Source organism: Musa acuminata, chromosome BXJ1-9 (assembly GCF_036884655.1).
Source record: "Musa acuminata AAA Group cultivar baxijiao chromosome BXJ1-9, Cavendish_Baxijiao_AAA, whole genome shotgun sequence".
NCBI classification, from domain to species: domain Eukaryota; kingdom Viridiplantae; phylum Streptophyta; class Magnoliopsida; order Zingiberales; family Musaceae; genus Musa; species Musa acuminata.
In genome coordinates, this window is record NC_088335.1 from 5,442,240 (window position 1) to 5,456,173 (window position 13,934).

At 36.0% G+C, this 13,934-nt stretch overlaps 1 protein-coding gene across 2 annotated transcripts; it reads right to left on the reverse strand.

Annotated features, from left to right (window-relative positions):
* Positions 1-650: 650 nt before the first annotated feature.
* On the reverse strand, positions 651-13,223 carry LOC135592702 (pyruvate kinase 1, cytosolic-like). 2 transcript variants are annotated; one of them, XM_065082329.1, is made up of 16 exons: positions 13,025-13,223; positions 11,081-11,177; positions 10,890-10,987; positions 9,533-9,688; positions 6,566-6,643; positions 6,334-6,465; positions 5,490-5,570; positions 3,039-3,107; positions 2,861-2,950; positions 2,091-2,235; positions 1,923-2,011; positions 1,733-1,828; positions 1,578-1,645; positions 1,364-1,463; positions 1,198-1,254; positions 651-1,022 (listed from the first exon to the last, which is right to left on the reverse strand). In XM_065082329.1, the coding sequence occupies exons 1-16, from the start codon at positions 13,091-13,093 to the stop codon at positions 867-869; spliced, it is 1,581 nt and encodes a 526-aa protein (XP_064938401.1). In that variant the 5' UTR covers positions 13,094-13,223; the 3' UTR covers positions 651-866. The 2 variants fall into 2 exon arrangements, with proteins under 2 accessions (XP_064938401.1, XP_064938402.1); XM_065082330.1 differs by lacking the exon at positions 13,025-13,223 and adding an exon at positions 12,100-12,238.
* Between the last annotated feature and the right edge of the window lie 711 nt (positions 13,224-13,934).

Genomic DNA, 13,934 nt, shown 5'->3' on the forward strand with positions numbered 1-13,934 from the left:
AGGATGAAATCGTCTTTGTTTGGATTTCGTCGAAGCGATCAATAAAAAAAAAAAAATTAATCTCGTTGGTGTAAAATTGCATAATTTAGCGGTTCCACGTTTCCAATTCCGCGCGTGTCGATTTTATTCTATTTGGTGAGGTCGGTCGTCTCTCTCTCTCTCTCTCTCTCTCTCTCTCTCTCTCTCTCTTGGGTGTGGGTCCCACCACATAGGCGGGACCACCCAACGTCTCGTGTTAAGCCCTACGGTCGTGTAGATCTTCTTTCTATCTACGACGGCAAACTCATTATCCCATCTTCTCCTCGTGATCTTGGAAGAATCACGTCGCCGATCAAAATCGGAGTGTTTTTTCTTTCGGGATTTTTAATTATTTTTATAATCACCTCTGAGAGTTTCCAGAGAAGGATCTCAGGATATTACTGTTCGCTTGTTGGTCGATTACTCTGTCGTTATACGCAAATTTATCCCTCGAAACTATTTACTCCAAGCTCACGAGGAGCAATGCATCGGATTCGAGTCATGCATCCGATAATTGAGTTCACTGTTATCCATCATCTGCATAGCTCGGTTCAAAGAATCAATGCCAAGAAATGACACCAAGCTTGGACAACGCTGAGCTATGGAAGTGTGTCAAAACACAAAACACCATGTAGCATCAAGCAAATTGCAATTTTGACAGAATCAATGGTTTCATATGAATCCACGACGGTGGTGGTTCCCATCTATGTTTATGACGTCGGTAATATCGATCAAATCCCTCACGGGCCGGCAATAAAACAAGGACGGAAACAACTGTTCTCTCATTCTTATTTTTGGAAAATAAAAATAAAAACTTTGGAATACAAAATTTATGGATAGATACTTTGTTAAGAATCTTCAAACTCGATAATCTTAACGACTGAGGAGTCGCCAATCTTCTCAAAGATGACTGCGCGATCATAAGGCTTCAGGATTCCCACAGATCTACCGTAGCCCAGAGCAAGCTTCAACCCTGACTCTTCCTTTGACATGCTCGCGTCGCCCTGCATCAGAAAGCGGTATTACTTACAGCTAAGGTGAATCACTCGTGAGCATGAGAACACACATTTCCCACATTATAATAGAAATACTCGTGTGAGCAAGATTAAATTTCATAGTTTACTACGGATAACTGTAATAAAATGTGCCTGATTATTTTGCAGACACTAGATTGCTTACCTTACTAGAAGGGGCCAAAATAGGATAAACACCTCTTACTGCCAGACACTGCCTGGCCTGAACAAGAAACAATGGCACATTAAAGATATTTCAAAACAATTATCAAGTTCCCCAAATCATATAGATTCTGGAAGAATATGCACATTCTAGGAAGAGAATTAAGTACCTGTGTTATGCCGAAAGAACTCAATTCCACTGAACCCATTCCCTCCTGTGGGAAGACAACAGCCAAAACAGGCATTGGAGGTCTATACTTTGCTATTAACCTGTCAGTTCAGGACATCAATATCGGTTTGTCATTTGAAACAGCGTAAGACTGCTGCCATGATGTGGCATTGAAATCTTACACTTGTGAATCCTGAAAGAAAAGATTAAAGTACCTTGAAGCTCTTCCGGACGAAGTAAACACAACAATTACAGCAGCTTTGACTTTGATTGCAGCACGAACCTTGATGGCATCAAAACAGATCAATAAGAAACCAATGGATGAGAAATTTACAACTGTATGATAACAGACAGCTAAAGGTTGTCTCACAGCTGATGATGCGACAGATTCTTCATGAGACATTGGTTCACCAACATATTGTACGATTCTTTTAAATTGATGAGAATGGTTATATACACTTTCAGCCTGCAAAGAGAGTGGAGCAGATTTTACCATATCAGTTCTTAGAAACAAACTGCAAATCATGGTTAGAGCAACGAAATCACTCTCGATAACGTACTTCTGCGCAGATTTGGCCAACTGTCCTGATTGTTTCAACGGGATAGAGGCCTCGAAGAGTCTCAGCACCTAACGATATACCATCAGTCCCTGCACTTTGAAGGGTTGACATATTGTCAAAGTCAACAATAGAACAAAAGTATTGATATTGTGAACCAAAATAACAAACCATCCAGAACAGCATTTGCTACATCAGTTGCCTCTGCACGAGTTGGACGCAAATTGTCAACCATACTGTCCACTACTCTAGTAATTATAGCTGGTTTTCCAGCCATATTGCATTTTTGAATTGCAGTTTTCTGAAACACAAATACCTGGACATTGCAGTTTGTAAACTTAGTGGATCTCCGAAAGGAAAACATCAGAAAATGGATTGCAGTTATTGCTGCAGATCTGACATGACATGATATACATATTGTATTTTGCAACTCAAAACAAGAAGAGTGAACATCTTGAGGACAATTTCATAATACAATTTGTTAAAGCCAGCTCCAAAACTTGCATCAGACCATAGTTCTTGTAATATTAGTCCCTGATATAGATGGAGAGACAAGGGTGTATAGAAGGGAAAAAAGAAGATAAGAGTGATTCTTAGCCTCTTAAGGAAATAAGGACGTCCTTACAAAACATTCAATGGAGATGCCACAAGAGTTCAAACTAATCCTAAGTCTTGAACAGAACTGACCAATCTTATTAGTACTCGTATTGTCTTTAGTTGATCGCATCCTCAATTCTGAACTTGCAGAATATGCAAGAGACTAAAGAAGATATGTCAAACTCCTTGCCAATTGACAATTGTAAAAAACAACATTATGCATAGTACCTTTTTTATTGAATATTAATGATTAACATGCTTCACTAGTCATAATCATATTCGAATCACAACATGAAACAAAAAATTGATATATCAGAATAATTAGTTGTAGGAAGCAATATTACCTTTTCCGGGGGAAGGTCTATCCCTAAGTTTCCTCTAGAAAGAATGATACCATCTGCTTCCTGGAGAATTTCATCAAAGTGATCCAAACCCTAGAATCACATAAAAACCATATGCAGGACAGATTTTAGAGATGTGAGAGAGAGAGAGAGAGATGCAACGGTGAATATAGTGCTCTACCTCAAAATTTTCAATTTTGGCATATATCTGAGTGGTGAGAAGATTATGTGACTTCAGAAATTCTCTAAGCTGCACAAAACGAATAAAACAGATGCTAAGAAGAACAAGGGGATCTAGAACTCCAAGGAGCAGCAGTTCGTTAGCATATCTATCAAAACTCATGTAAGATCAGATTAATGCAACAACTTCAAATGTCCCAAACTCCACCTACCTTCTAGTACCATTAGTAGCAATCGTTTGACCTATTCTACCTACAACAGCTCATGCCAGATCTGATGAGCATGGAACTAAAATCAAAATAATTCAAAAATACTAATTCCCATGTTCGGGAAAGAAAATATTAAGTTCATCATACTATATCATATTTGTGCTGACATATATAGGTCTACATAAATTCCATAGCTATAACCAAAACATTCATGACAAACTATGTCAAACAGCAATCATGAAATTAAATAAAAAATAAAAAAGATCTTTCACATAACAAGTAGTTCCTACATGGGCTATTCAGTTTTCAAGTGTAAGTATTCAGGAACATCTAGTTTAGATTAGGCAAGTCCATTTAGTATTCTAGAGCTCGGCTTGTATGCTTAAAGACAAAAAAGAGGAAGAAAGAAGTTGAAAGAGTAACCACATTACCATGTTATATCAGGTTTCGGTCTGTCTTATGATAATCTTGCCCTGTTTTAGAAGATAGGAGAGGCAACGGGTACAAATGGATCTAAGAGTTCTAGACTACTCAAATTTTCATATTTCATCTGAACAAAAAATTAATTTATTTCCTCAGAAAAAAAATAGGTGCACAAAATTGCTTAGTTTTCTAAGAGATATTTATGCTGTATATTCTAATGAAAACAATTAATAACTTCATGACGTTCGTAGTTACTATTATTTTAAGCAATCTCAAGCAAATATTCTACAAAACATTGAGGACAATTTACATATCAGATACATGGAGTATTTCAATGGTAGAATATCCAGCCAGTCTATCTTGGAAAAGAAAGACCGATAGATTTTCTACATATCATACTTCAGGAAATTGAGTAGAAAATAGAAAGAAAGAAGTAAAACTAAGGGAGAGAATCTAGAGAGAAATAAATACAGATAACAAATAGGAATACTTGTCCTTACAACAACTGAGATCTTAGTTCTGCAGTATGCCGTTTTTGTAGCACTTGGTAGATACCAACTTAAATTGGTGTGACTCTTCGCTAGACTAGTCTGTGTAGGCATGCTCCAGTGCGTTTGTGATGTCCACCAGCCACTTGTGTTGGCATCTATTGTAAAGCATTTTTTGCACATCTTGTCTAGCCAAATCATAACAAATCTAGATACCACATGCCTTGTCATTGTTAGGACCGTTAAAGCTAAAGTTTATCAAGTCGTCCAACAACTATAAATGAACTTCCAAATTATACATAAACAAGGTCTTTCCAACTAAAAGCTTACTTTCAAAATAAAAAATTCCTAAAATTAGATACCTTTGTCCTCCACCTTCAAAATTATTCTGAGCCATAACCAGTTAGTCCTTCAAAGTTCAGTTCAAGTCCAAATTTTATAAATACAGCAGTCTAATCAATTGTTGGATATCAGAAATGTGAAAGCTCTTGTCTCAACTCTCTAAACTGAATCACAAAGTGCTTTATATTTTATAATCAAGATTAGATAAATTTAAAGAAATAACTTTTGCAGGGACCATCAGCTTTTTAGTATGTAAAGAATATATTTCGATATCAGCACATCTCAACTTACCAGGTACAATCAGATTGAACGTACACTGCATGCTGATAACATCGTTTATGTTGGACAAGAAGATTCAATTTTAATTTAAGATACATGGACAAGAGAAATTAAAAAGCAAAAGCATTTGATATCCAAGATCTACTGTTGAATAGAAAGATGTTGCTTACAGAGTTAAAGAAAGGCTATTTAATTAGGGATGGGCACCCAAAGTGTTGTGTGACCACATGTGCTTCTTAATAAGGAAACAAATACTTTTTTTCGCAAAGTATAAGTGGCGAAGGCGGGATTCGAGCCTAAGACATTGCGATATACTATCAAGGTCTTTACTAGCTATGTTGGCTGACACCTTCAAGGAAATAAATACTTGGTTTGTTTATGTTCAAAGGAACCTATATCACCAAATTGGAGTGGGAATCCAAAATAGTGGTAGAAAGCTAAAAATAATAACCTAAGACTGTCCTAGAAAAACTATAAGTGACTTTATGGACCTTAGATTGTATAGTAACGTTGCCCCAAACAGAGCTTACTGATGGAAAAGATCCATGTACCTGATCACACGTGAATGGGATTGAAGGCTTGTTGATGGATCAAGACAAATTAGCATATATAATTAACATATTTTAATGATGATTAATCAAAAACATGGTTTGTAATTACATATGGGCATATAAAAGGGTATAAAAGCAAGAAAGGAGTAAATGAACTCACCTCGCACACATCCTCTGCATGACGGGTGTAAGACAAGGAAATGAGATCAACATTATTTTGCAAACCCCAAGTTGAGATAACCTAATATAGTAACAATCATAAGTTTGCTTTACATGAAACAACTTCATAAAGCAAAAAAAATTACATGAAAAAAATACTACTTGTTATTGCATGGAGAGTGTAAATTAGCAATCAGAACCAGCTTGGATCATACTTCAAAAGGAATAGTGGAATTAACTTAAGAAATATCACGAGTTCCTGTTATAGAGGATAAGTTAAATTTTGATCCAATTTTGACAAAATGACACTAGCAGACTAGAAGAATGTTTTGAACCACCAGCACTTATATAACCAAGCTGAGTTCAAAGACGTTAATCCAACATGTAAAAGTTTTGGATCCTAAGCTGGTCAGAATTTGCACATCATTCCTTATCTGGGTCACATGGGCTACAAACGAATTTCATATAGGAACTAATATAAATGGATGCTAATGTTAAAATTAAATTTAGGTATCTTAATTGATATCATATACATGCATCCATTAATAACATTCTCAGGAAGATTTAACAACTGGAATAAGTAACAACCTCTATTATCAAGTAGCTACATGCAACATGCCAAATAATGAAACAATCTACAACCAAGAACTGGAAGTTATTTTTAATTTTCTCACATGAGAAGGAATTAGCCAAACATATAGCAATTCCAGGGAATAAGATATAGATTCCCGCTGACAATTCATGGCTCAAAGGTATCTAAAAAACAAATGTACCTAGAACCAAGACACTGTTGGGAAAGCATATTAAACAGAGCAACTAAGTACTTGCTATCAAGTAATCCTTACTTGTTTATCACTACTAGTCAGAGTTGGCAAACTGATTGCAACTTGCGATACATGCATAGTGAAAATGGATCCAGAAAGTCTAGCACTGTTCTTCACAAGGCAATTTATGTCTTTACCTGCAGTATCCAGAACCTGTGAAAAAGAAGTTCATGCTTTAAAGTATTTGGAAATAAATTTGTAAAACAAGAAAAAGAACAAGGAGTTCAAAAATTCAAAAGTTTAGAAGGATGACCTCAAGCCATACAGATGTTGTCTCACTTCCTGTGAAAAGATACTGGCCAATAAAAATAGTGTCACCCTTTTTAACTGCCTGCAGTTCCATGTAGAACAAAAATACATTATTGAAAAACAAAAGGAGGCACTAACCACTAAATATATTCAACAAAAGTTTTCTATCAGAAAATAAATACAAAAGGATTCATAGACACACCAATTTACTGCTACATTTTTTTTAAGGAATAGACAAACTGGCTCAGATTACTTTAGAAATAAGGTAATTATTCTCTGTAATGGAAAAACAACTTTAAGTCTAGAAAATATAGGAGAGATTAAAATAATTATTAACATTTTTAACATTATCAATTCCATCTGATTCATCAAATAACATAACAGGATCATCTTGTTGTCGGAGAGTTTAAGCTTATAATTATTTGACGAGATGTTAATACATTGATAGCTGTATATACTATTCAAATCACTTGTCTGATCAGCAAAGTCATGCACCACAGGCATGTTAATAACAATCGAATTAAAGCATTTTATGATAAGTCTCCTTCAAAATGAAGTGATACTGTCATGCTATAGGGGAGCAAAAAGTTGTCCATGGCCAGGTGATGTACTGAAGTAGAATGATGGAACACCATATTTTGGCAAGCTGCTTTCACCTTTTATCTTTATAAACTACAGATGTGAAGATTTACTTAAGTTGATTTCTAAAGATGAGCTACATCAGCCCTAGTGGACCTAAAAGACTAAAGAACATTAAAAACAGAAGCAGTTGGATTTTTATGTAGAAAGCAAGAAATGAACCAGCTGTAAGAAGCACAGGACTCATATAAGAATGGTGCTCTTCTGGAGTGCTTGCTTGTCATGTATCATTAGCTGAAAAATGAACTTGCTTGATCTAGTTTTTCATGTTTAGCTTATATAAGGTTGTTGTTATGCTGTACAAAATATAGTAAACTATAAGTACTTTAGGGTCAACTTATTTTTCATCTGTGCTTAGGCCCATAATAGTGCTTATGGCTTTGTTGTTGTTGCTTCTTGGGCCCATACTAACTTTACATAACAAAATTGCAGTTAGGTCAGTCGACTTTAAAATGATAAATAAGGGCAGCAAGGATTGTGTATTGTGGCATGAGGTATGCCAATATCTGTTTAGCATGGCATGAATGTCCTCCATATTTATTGGTACACCCCTATGTCAGTCGCCACAGGCCAGAAATTGACCTAGCCACATGCAGGCAAGTTCTTTAGTTTGGTGTGAAACATGCTGTAACCTCTCTGGCACTGCATGTTTTGACCCATATCTACACAAGCTGATTGTTATACAATCCTTGTACAGTAGACAATATAATATAAATTTCAAACAACTGGATTAATTATACAAAAAAAGTCGGGCACAATCACATTCTAATCAAACAGTGTTTACCTACCTGTCTGTAGATTCAGTTTGAGAGATTAATGCTAGGATATGTTAGGTAAGCCCAATACCTAAAACTCATAGTTTAATTGTTTGTTTAAATAGATTCAGTAGTTTGAAACACTTTTGTTTATTCACTAAGAAAAAACTGTAAGTTTGTAGTGTTGTCATTTATCACTAATGAATTGGAGCACAAGAACGAATAAGGGGAAGCATTGACTTTAATTGCCATCATCAATCAGCATTTCTCGTTTTCTTCCCAGTTTTTGATGCATTCAGAATCATCTGGTTTTTTTCAACTTCTCAATACCAATTTATTCTACTTAACTATCTTTGAAGTTTGAAGTACTGTTATTTTCTTTCAAAAAAATTGTCTATGTTGCTATGTCATATATTATATATAGTTGATAGATATTGATTCCAACAACAGGAGAATTGGCTTGAGCAAGGAGAGATCAAAAATTGAGCAAAGGGCAATGTGTAAACTTCGAGAAAGCATAACTGGATAACAGTCTGAATGGTAAAAAAATTCTAGTTGGATAGAACAATATAGCATCAGAATCACAATTAAAAAGAAAATACAATTGACAAATAAATGCTCCAAAATCATTTAAAAGGATTGGCCTTTAAAGATAACTAAAAAGCAAGGATTTTAATTTCGAATAATGCCGCTGGTAGCGGGCGGTACGTGGACTACCCGCTATCGGGCGGTACCATCGATTGGGGTTGTTTTCACCCCGTTACCACCTTAAATCGGTTGATGACGATCGATTTCGACCGTTGTCGCCCGCTACCGGGTGGTATTAGCTGAGGTAGAGCCGAGGGAGAAGAAAAGGAAGAACCTGGAGATCCGGTGCCAGTCTCCCTCGACGATCCCGATCCGTCGCCGTCCTCCCTCGCTGGACACCGCAGATGAGGTGTCGCCTCCTCCTCGTCTGAGGCGACAAGGCCTTGGCATCGTCGGCGACTTATCCTCATCCACGCAAGGAGAAAAAGCCTCGGCGACGTCGCAGGGAGAAGAAACGGAGCGTTGTCGAGGCGATGTTTCTTCTTCCCACGTAGGTAGAAGAAACGAGGCAACGAGGTGGCGACATCACCTCGTCGCCCTTTTTTGCGCGGGAAGAAGGAAACCTCGGTTTCTTCTCCCCATGCAGGTAGAAAAAGGAGGCGACGTCGCTTATATATATATACCGAGCGGTACACCATGGTGTACCGCTTGGTACTATGTATTGTACCATACCGAGTTACTCTCAAAACTCTGGTACGATACGAAATTACGATCCTTGCTAAAAAGTGATTTAATATATTTTATTCCTATAGACTAATCAACAATGCTTAGCTTCTCTCAATTGACATTCAAATTAGACTAAAATTAATTAAGTGGCACAAATTTTCATCTAGATAAAGTTTCATTGTCTGCAAATACATAAATATGTCAACAAGAAAATAACGAGTGTGTCATACAAACACAGAAGGATCACAATATGTACCTGCATCCAATATAAGAATAAAGACCATAAACTTAGAGATCCATAGAATCAATTATATGATACTCACCTTGGCAAGATCAGTGAAATTTATGGGCAATATCTCAGCTGATGGAACTCTAGAAAGATCTGGAGTTATAATGACATGATTACCAGCCGTTAACTCAATTGGTTCTCCAGGTGTGTTGTGAACCTGAAGTTCTGGACCCACAGTATCCAGCATAACCTGAGGCGATAACTCATAATATGTTCAATAAGCTACATATCTTTTGACCTAAAATATAGTTCAGCACCACAAATGATTAAGAATGAAACACAAGCTCCTCAATAATGGCAAAAACAATTAGACAATTCGACACAGGAGAAAAAAATGAAATAAAAAAAATCAGCATTTTTTAAGATGTGGGAAATTAAGCTTATGAAATTATCAGATTAACTATGAAGTGAAGATCTGCAGCCAGAATAATATGCATGTAGTCCAGGTCAAAACATTTGAGCAAAATGCAATCTTTCAAAATTTGCCCCAGAGCTCAGATTAGTGGCAGAACACAGCTGTATCTGTGGAAGTTACAGAATAACAGGCCAGCAGAAGTGTTTAATGATTATGAGTAACTATTAGCTCCATACCTAAATGCACCACATATATGCATGAAATAAATGAAACTTTTTTTTTTTTGTCTCCTGCCCATTGTGCAGTTTGCATCTATAGCAGTCCTATGTTCCTGATGGTACTCTAGCTAACACAACTAATTGGCGGAGCACAATGCCAAGCAAATTTGCATCTTACAATTGCATGGATCAATGATCAAGATTTGCAAACAAAAAAAATATATAATTAAGAACATTTCATCAAGAGCGAGTCATAATATCTTGGTAGCATTAAGTTCAAGCATCACTTTTGTTGAACTATATATCCATGCATGTGCATAACTGAAATCCATACTTTTCCAGTTCACTAATCATATGTTTGATGCAGCTCAAATGCTAAATTCATCTTTCAGTTCCAAATAGCATTATCTAGATGAATACACAGGAATCTCAAGTTTTATTTACTCAAGTCTGACTTCATCAGCTCCTAGAGAAATAAATTCCCAGGCATATTACCAAAAGAAGCATATGATTCTAAAACACATGCTCTTAAGACAAAAGATTATGGATTTTGTTAGAGGTATCTGCAAGATTTGTCACATAAAAGTTAAAGAACTATTTGTTAATTCCAAAAGCAATAATCCCAAGGGTGGCGCTTGTGATGAGATATTATTGTTCAGGTAGGTAAAATTACTAAAGCTCTCTGCAAATGTGCCACTAATGCATTCTTATCTAAATAAGTTTTGTTGCATTGAATATATGATCATCACAAAAATTGTTTTAACAGATTTAACAATCTTGTCAAAGATGTAAAAAGATATTGTAAGATATCTACTTACAGCACATGGCTTTTTGACATTACTCACAGCCTTCTTCAAGTTATCAAGAGTCTCCTGATGGTATTCGGCAGTTAACCAAGAAAAATCAAAGCGTGCAACTTGAGGGACAAAAAAAAACACTGTTTCAGAAACTTTAATAGGACATACATAACAAACTCTTTCCAAGATATATAAGAATACATAAAACAAACCTGACATTCCTGCCGTGAGGCATGCCTCAATTGTTTCAACAGACCGTGAACTTGACCCAAGTGTCCCAACAATTTTAGTCAACGATGGGAAAAATTTCTGTAATTTCACAAATAATTAGTATACTTGTAGGCTTGTAGCTATCTAGTAAGCAAACTGCATTAAAATTATTCAACATTCAAATTGATGGTTGAAAGTTGAAACTACAATTTCTACATATATATCATGCCATCTATAGATATTTCCAGTGTAAAAAGCTCTTAGACTCAGCAATATAAAACATATGGGACTATAATTCGTGTTTGTCCAACATAAGAATAATCCTCGAAATCTCCACTCATAGTGTTTGTTTCCTCTCCTTTTGATGCAAAGATTCTTGTACAGACCATACAGATGGATCCAGAAAACCTCAAGTTTTCAGCAAAGGTCATTAAGGGTGCAACATCAAAGGGGCAGCATCTATAATGCGGTCAGAAGGCTATTTAAGAATCATTTATTGATGTTGTCGAAGATTATTCTAGAATAGATACAGTTACTCTTCGGTAAGGTCAGATTTCCTTGTATGGCATGTTTGTGTAAGGCTTACACATTCAGTAACAGAGAACTGAGAACACATTCTTTAAAAATATGCATGTACCATGCAATAACAGAGTCAATATTTGGAGAAGAGCAAATGTAACAGTAGGCATTAGTTTTCATGTGGGAGTCTGACGTTCAATGATGCAAGGGATGAACACATATCTTTGACATCTGAAACACAAAGAGATGACAAACATCGTTCATGAAGGAACAAAGAGATGACAAATATCTTTGATATCTTTCATGGAGGAAGAGCTGATCAAAGAATGTCCATCATATCTTACTGGAAAATATGGAGACTATGATAACAAAGAAGATTGGAACTTCCAACTGATATCTAGCAGATTGGGAATTTTCCAAACATACAAATACTTTGCAGATCAAAGTCAGGTGATAAAGCATAAGGTATACATATCTGCTTTCAGTTTGTGATAGTGCATACCCATGAAGCACCAAACCCGTATGATCATTTGATCGTTCTAAACTCAACACCTTTGTCTTCCAAAAGAATCATTAAATTATGGCCCAGATACCTCAATGATCTTGCAACAGATTCGATATGATACCAGCAAACCCTTCAAAACAGTTTATATTGGCATTAGATGTTATAGTGAGTTTGCATGAATGTTTGGCGTCAAAGCACTAGGCAAATTGAACATATTGGATGTGATTCCCTGTTGAGCTGTTTTAAATTATCTCGAATTAATAACCATGCAACACTCTATCACATATTTGGACAAAAAAAGCATCTATGATTTAATTCTTCTACCAGCTGCAATTGTTTATTTTTCTTTCCTTCTTATTTTAGTTCTTTGATCACAAAATATTTTCTAAGCAGTGGAAGCCCTTGAAACTCATACGATTCATGGTATACAATGTGCTTTCATTTCTAGGAGACCCATTACGGAGACTTCCTTTCTTGCTTATTATTAAATATTCTATTTTCTTGAGAACAAAGTTATATTTTCTTGGAAAGAAAGGAAGCGTTGGTAATAAACCAGAAAAAGGGGATCATTTGGAGCAGGGTCAATGGTCAACGGGGATGGAATACCGTCTACCAAATCGATACACCCTTAATATAGAAATTGACCGAATTATTGGTCTCCCTCAGCTTCTATTAATTGAACGGTTTCATCTTTCTTTTCCATACAGTTTCCGCACAAACAAAATAGGATAAAAGCATGGAATAACAGAGAGATACGTAGAGCAAGAGTCAAGATCAAAAGAACACGTCAAGAAAATCGCTAGATTACACAAGATTTTAGTCAAGCAAATAAAAGGCAACCATAAACCTATCATAAACTGATGAACGCACAACAAGAACACGAATCAAAGTCAATAAGAGAACTGGGTAGAGATCATCTCACGGTCTTGGAGGGTGCAAGCACCGAAGCGAGCCGCACGTGCTCCTCAAGCAGCATCTGCCCGCCGTGCATTGTCGTTCCTTAGGGTTCGGATCGCCCAAAGCTTGCGTCTTTGATGAGAAGACCTGGTGGGGTTTGAATCGGATTCCGCGAGAGGAACGAGATCTTGAAATGCACAAAAGGAGGAGTTTTGTTAGTAGGGTTTTCGTCCGCGTCAAAAGCCGCAGCATATATATATAGTTTCCCGCGAGTGGTGTCGACCGTGGGGCCCAATTGGCGAGTCGTGTTAATTGAGATTACTTTTAAGGTGAGATTGGGAGGACAGAAGGGACGGTGCGCCTAAAAGTTCTCATCGATCGGACGGTCATGAAAGCCCCGATGCGACCCCTTTGGTTGTTTTGCGGATCTTGAGGAGAGTTCGGTACGCGTGGTCACGCCTACCCTTGTTTGAAATAACGGCCGTTATAATCGTTGTGATGATCAATATAACGCTATCTCATTGAATAACGCTTGTTAATTGATTCCAACACCATTCCTAATAATAATGTGTGCTTGACGTGCATAAGTAACACCACATGGTTTGATTCGGAATTGAAATCAATTAATTACTTCTATAATAAATGATATATTAATCATGTCATAATAATAATAATAATAATAATAATTCAATTCAATTCGGAATTTAATTGAAGTGTTTTTTTTCTTGTGTTAGATTAAAGTAAAAAATATATTTTACTCTTAGTAAAGGATATAATAATAATAATAGTTATATTTTTTTATTAAGATTTATAAAAAGTCATATGTTTAGTTGAATTCAAAATATATAAATATTTATTTATAAATTTTAATAAAGTCTTTATAGGTCTTCTTTTATTTTTTTCTCATACCACTAATATTAATTATTTCATCTTTT

Coding starts and splice junctions, on each gene's coding strand:
- LOC135592702 (XM_065082329.1), bottom strand. CDS start 13,093: ATGCACGGCGGGCAGATGCTGCTTGAGGAGCACGTGCGGCTCGCTTCG. Junction 6,644..9,532: donor ATTTCACTGATCTTGCCAAG/GTGAGTATCATA, acceptor ATGGAACTGCAG/GCAGTTAAAAAGGGTGACAC. Junction 6,466..6,565: donor CAACATCTGTATGGCTTGAG/GTCATCCTTCTA, acceptor TCTTTTTCACAG/GTTCTGGATACTGCAGGTAA.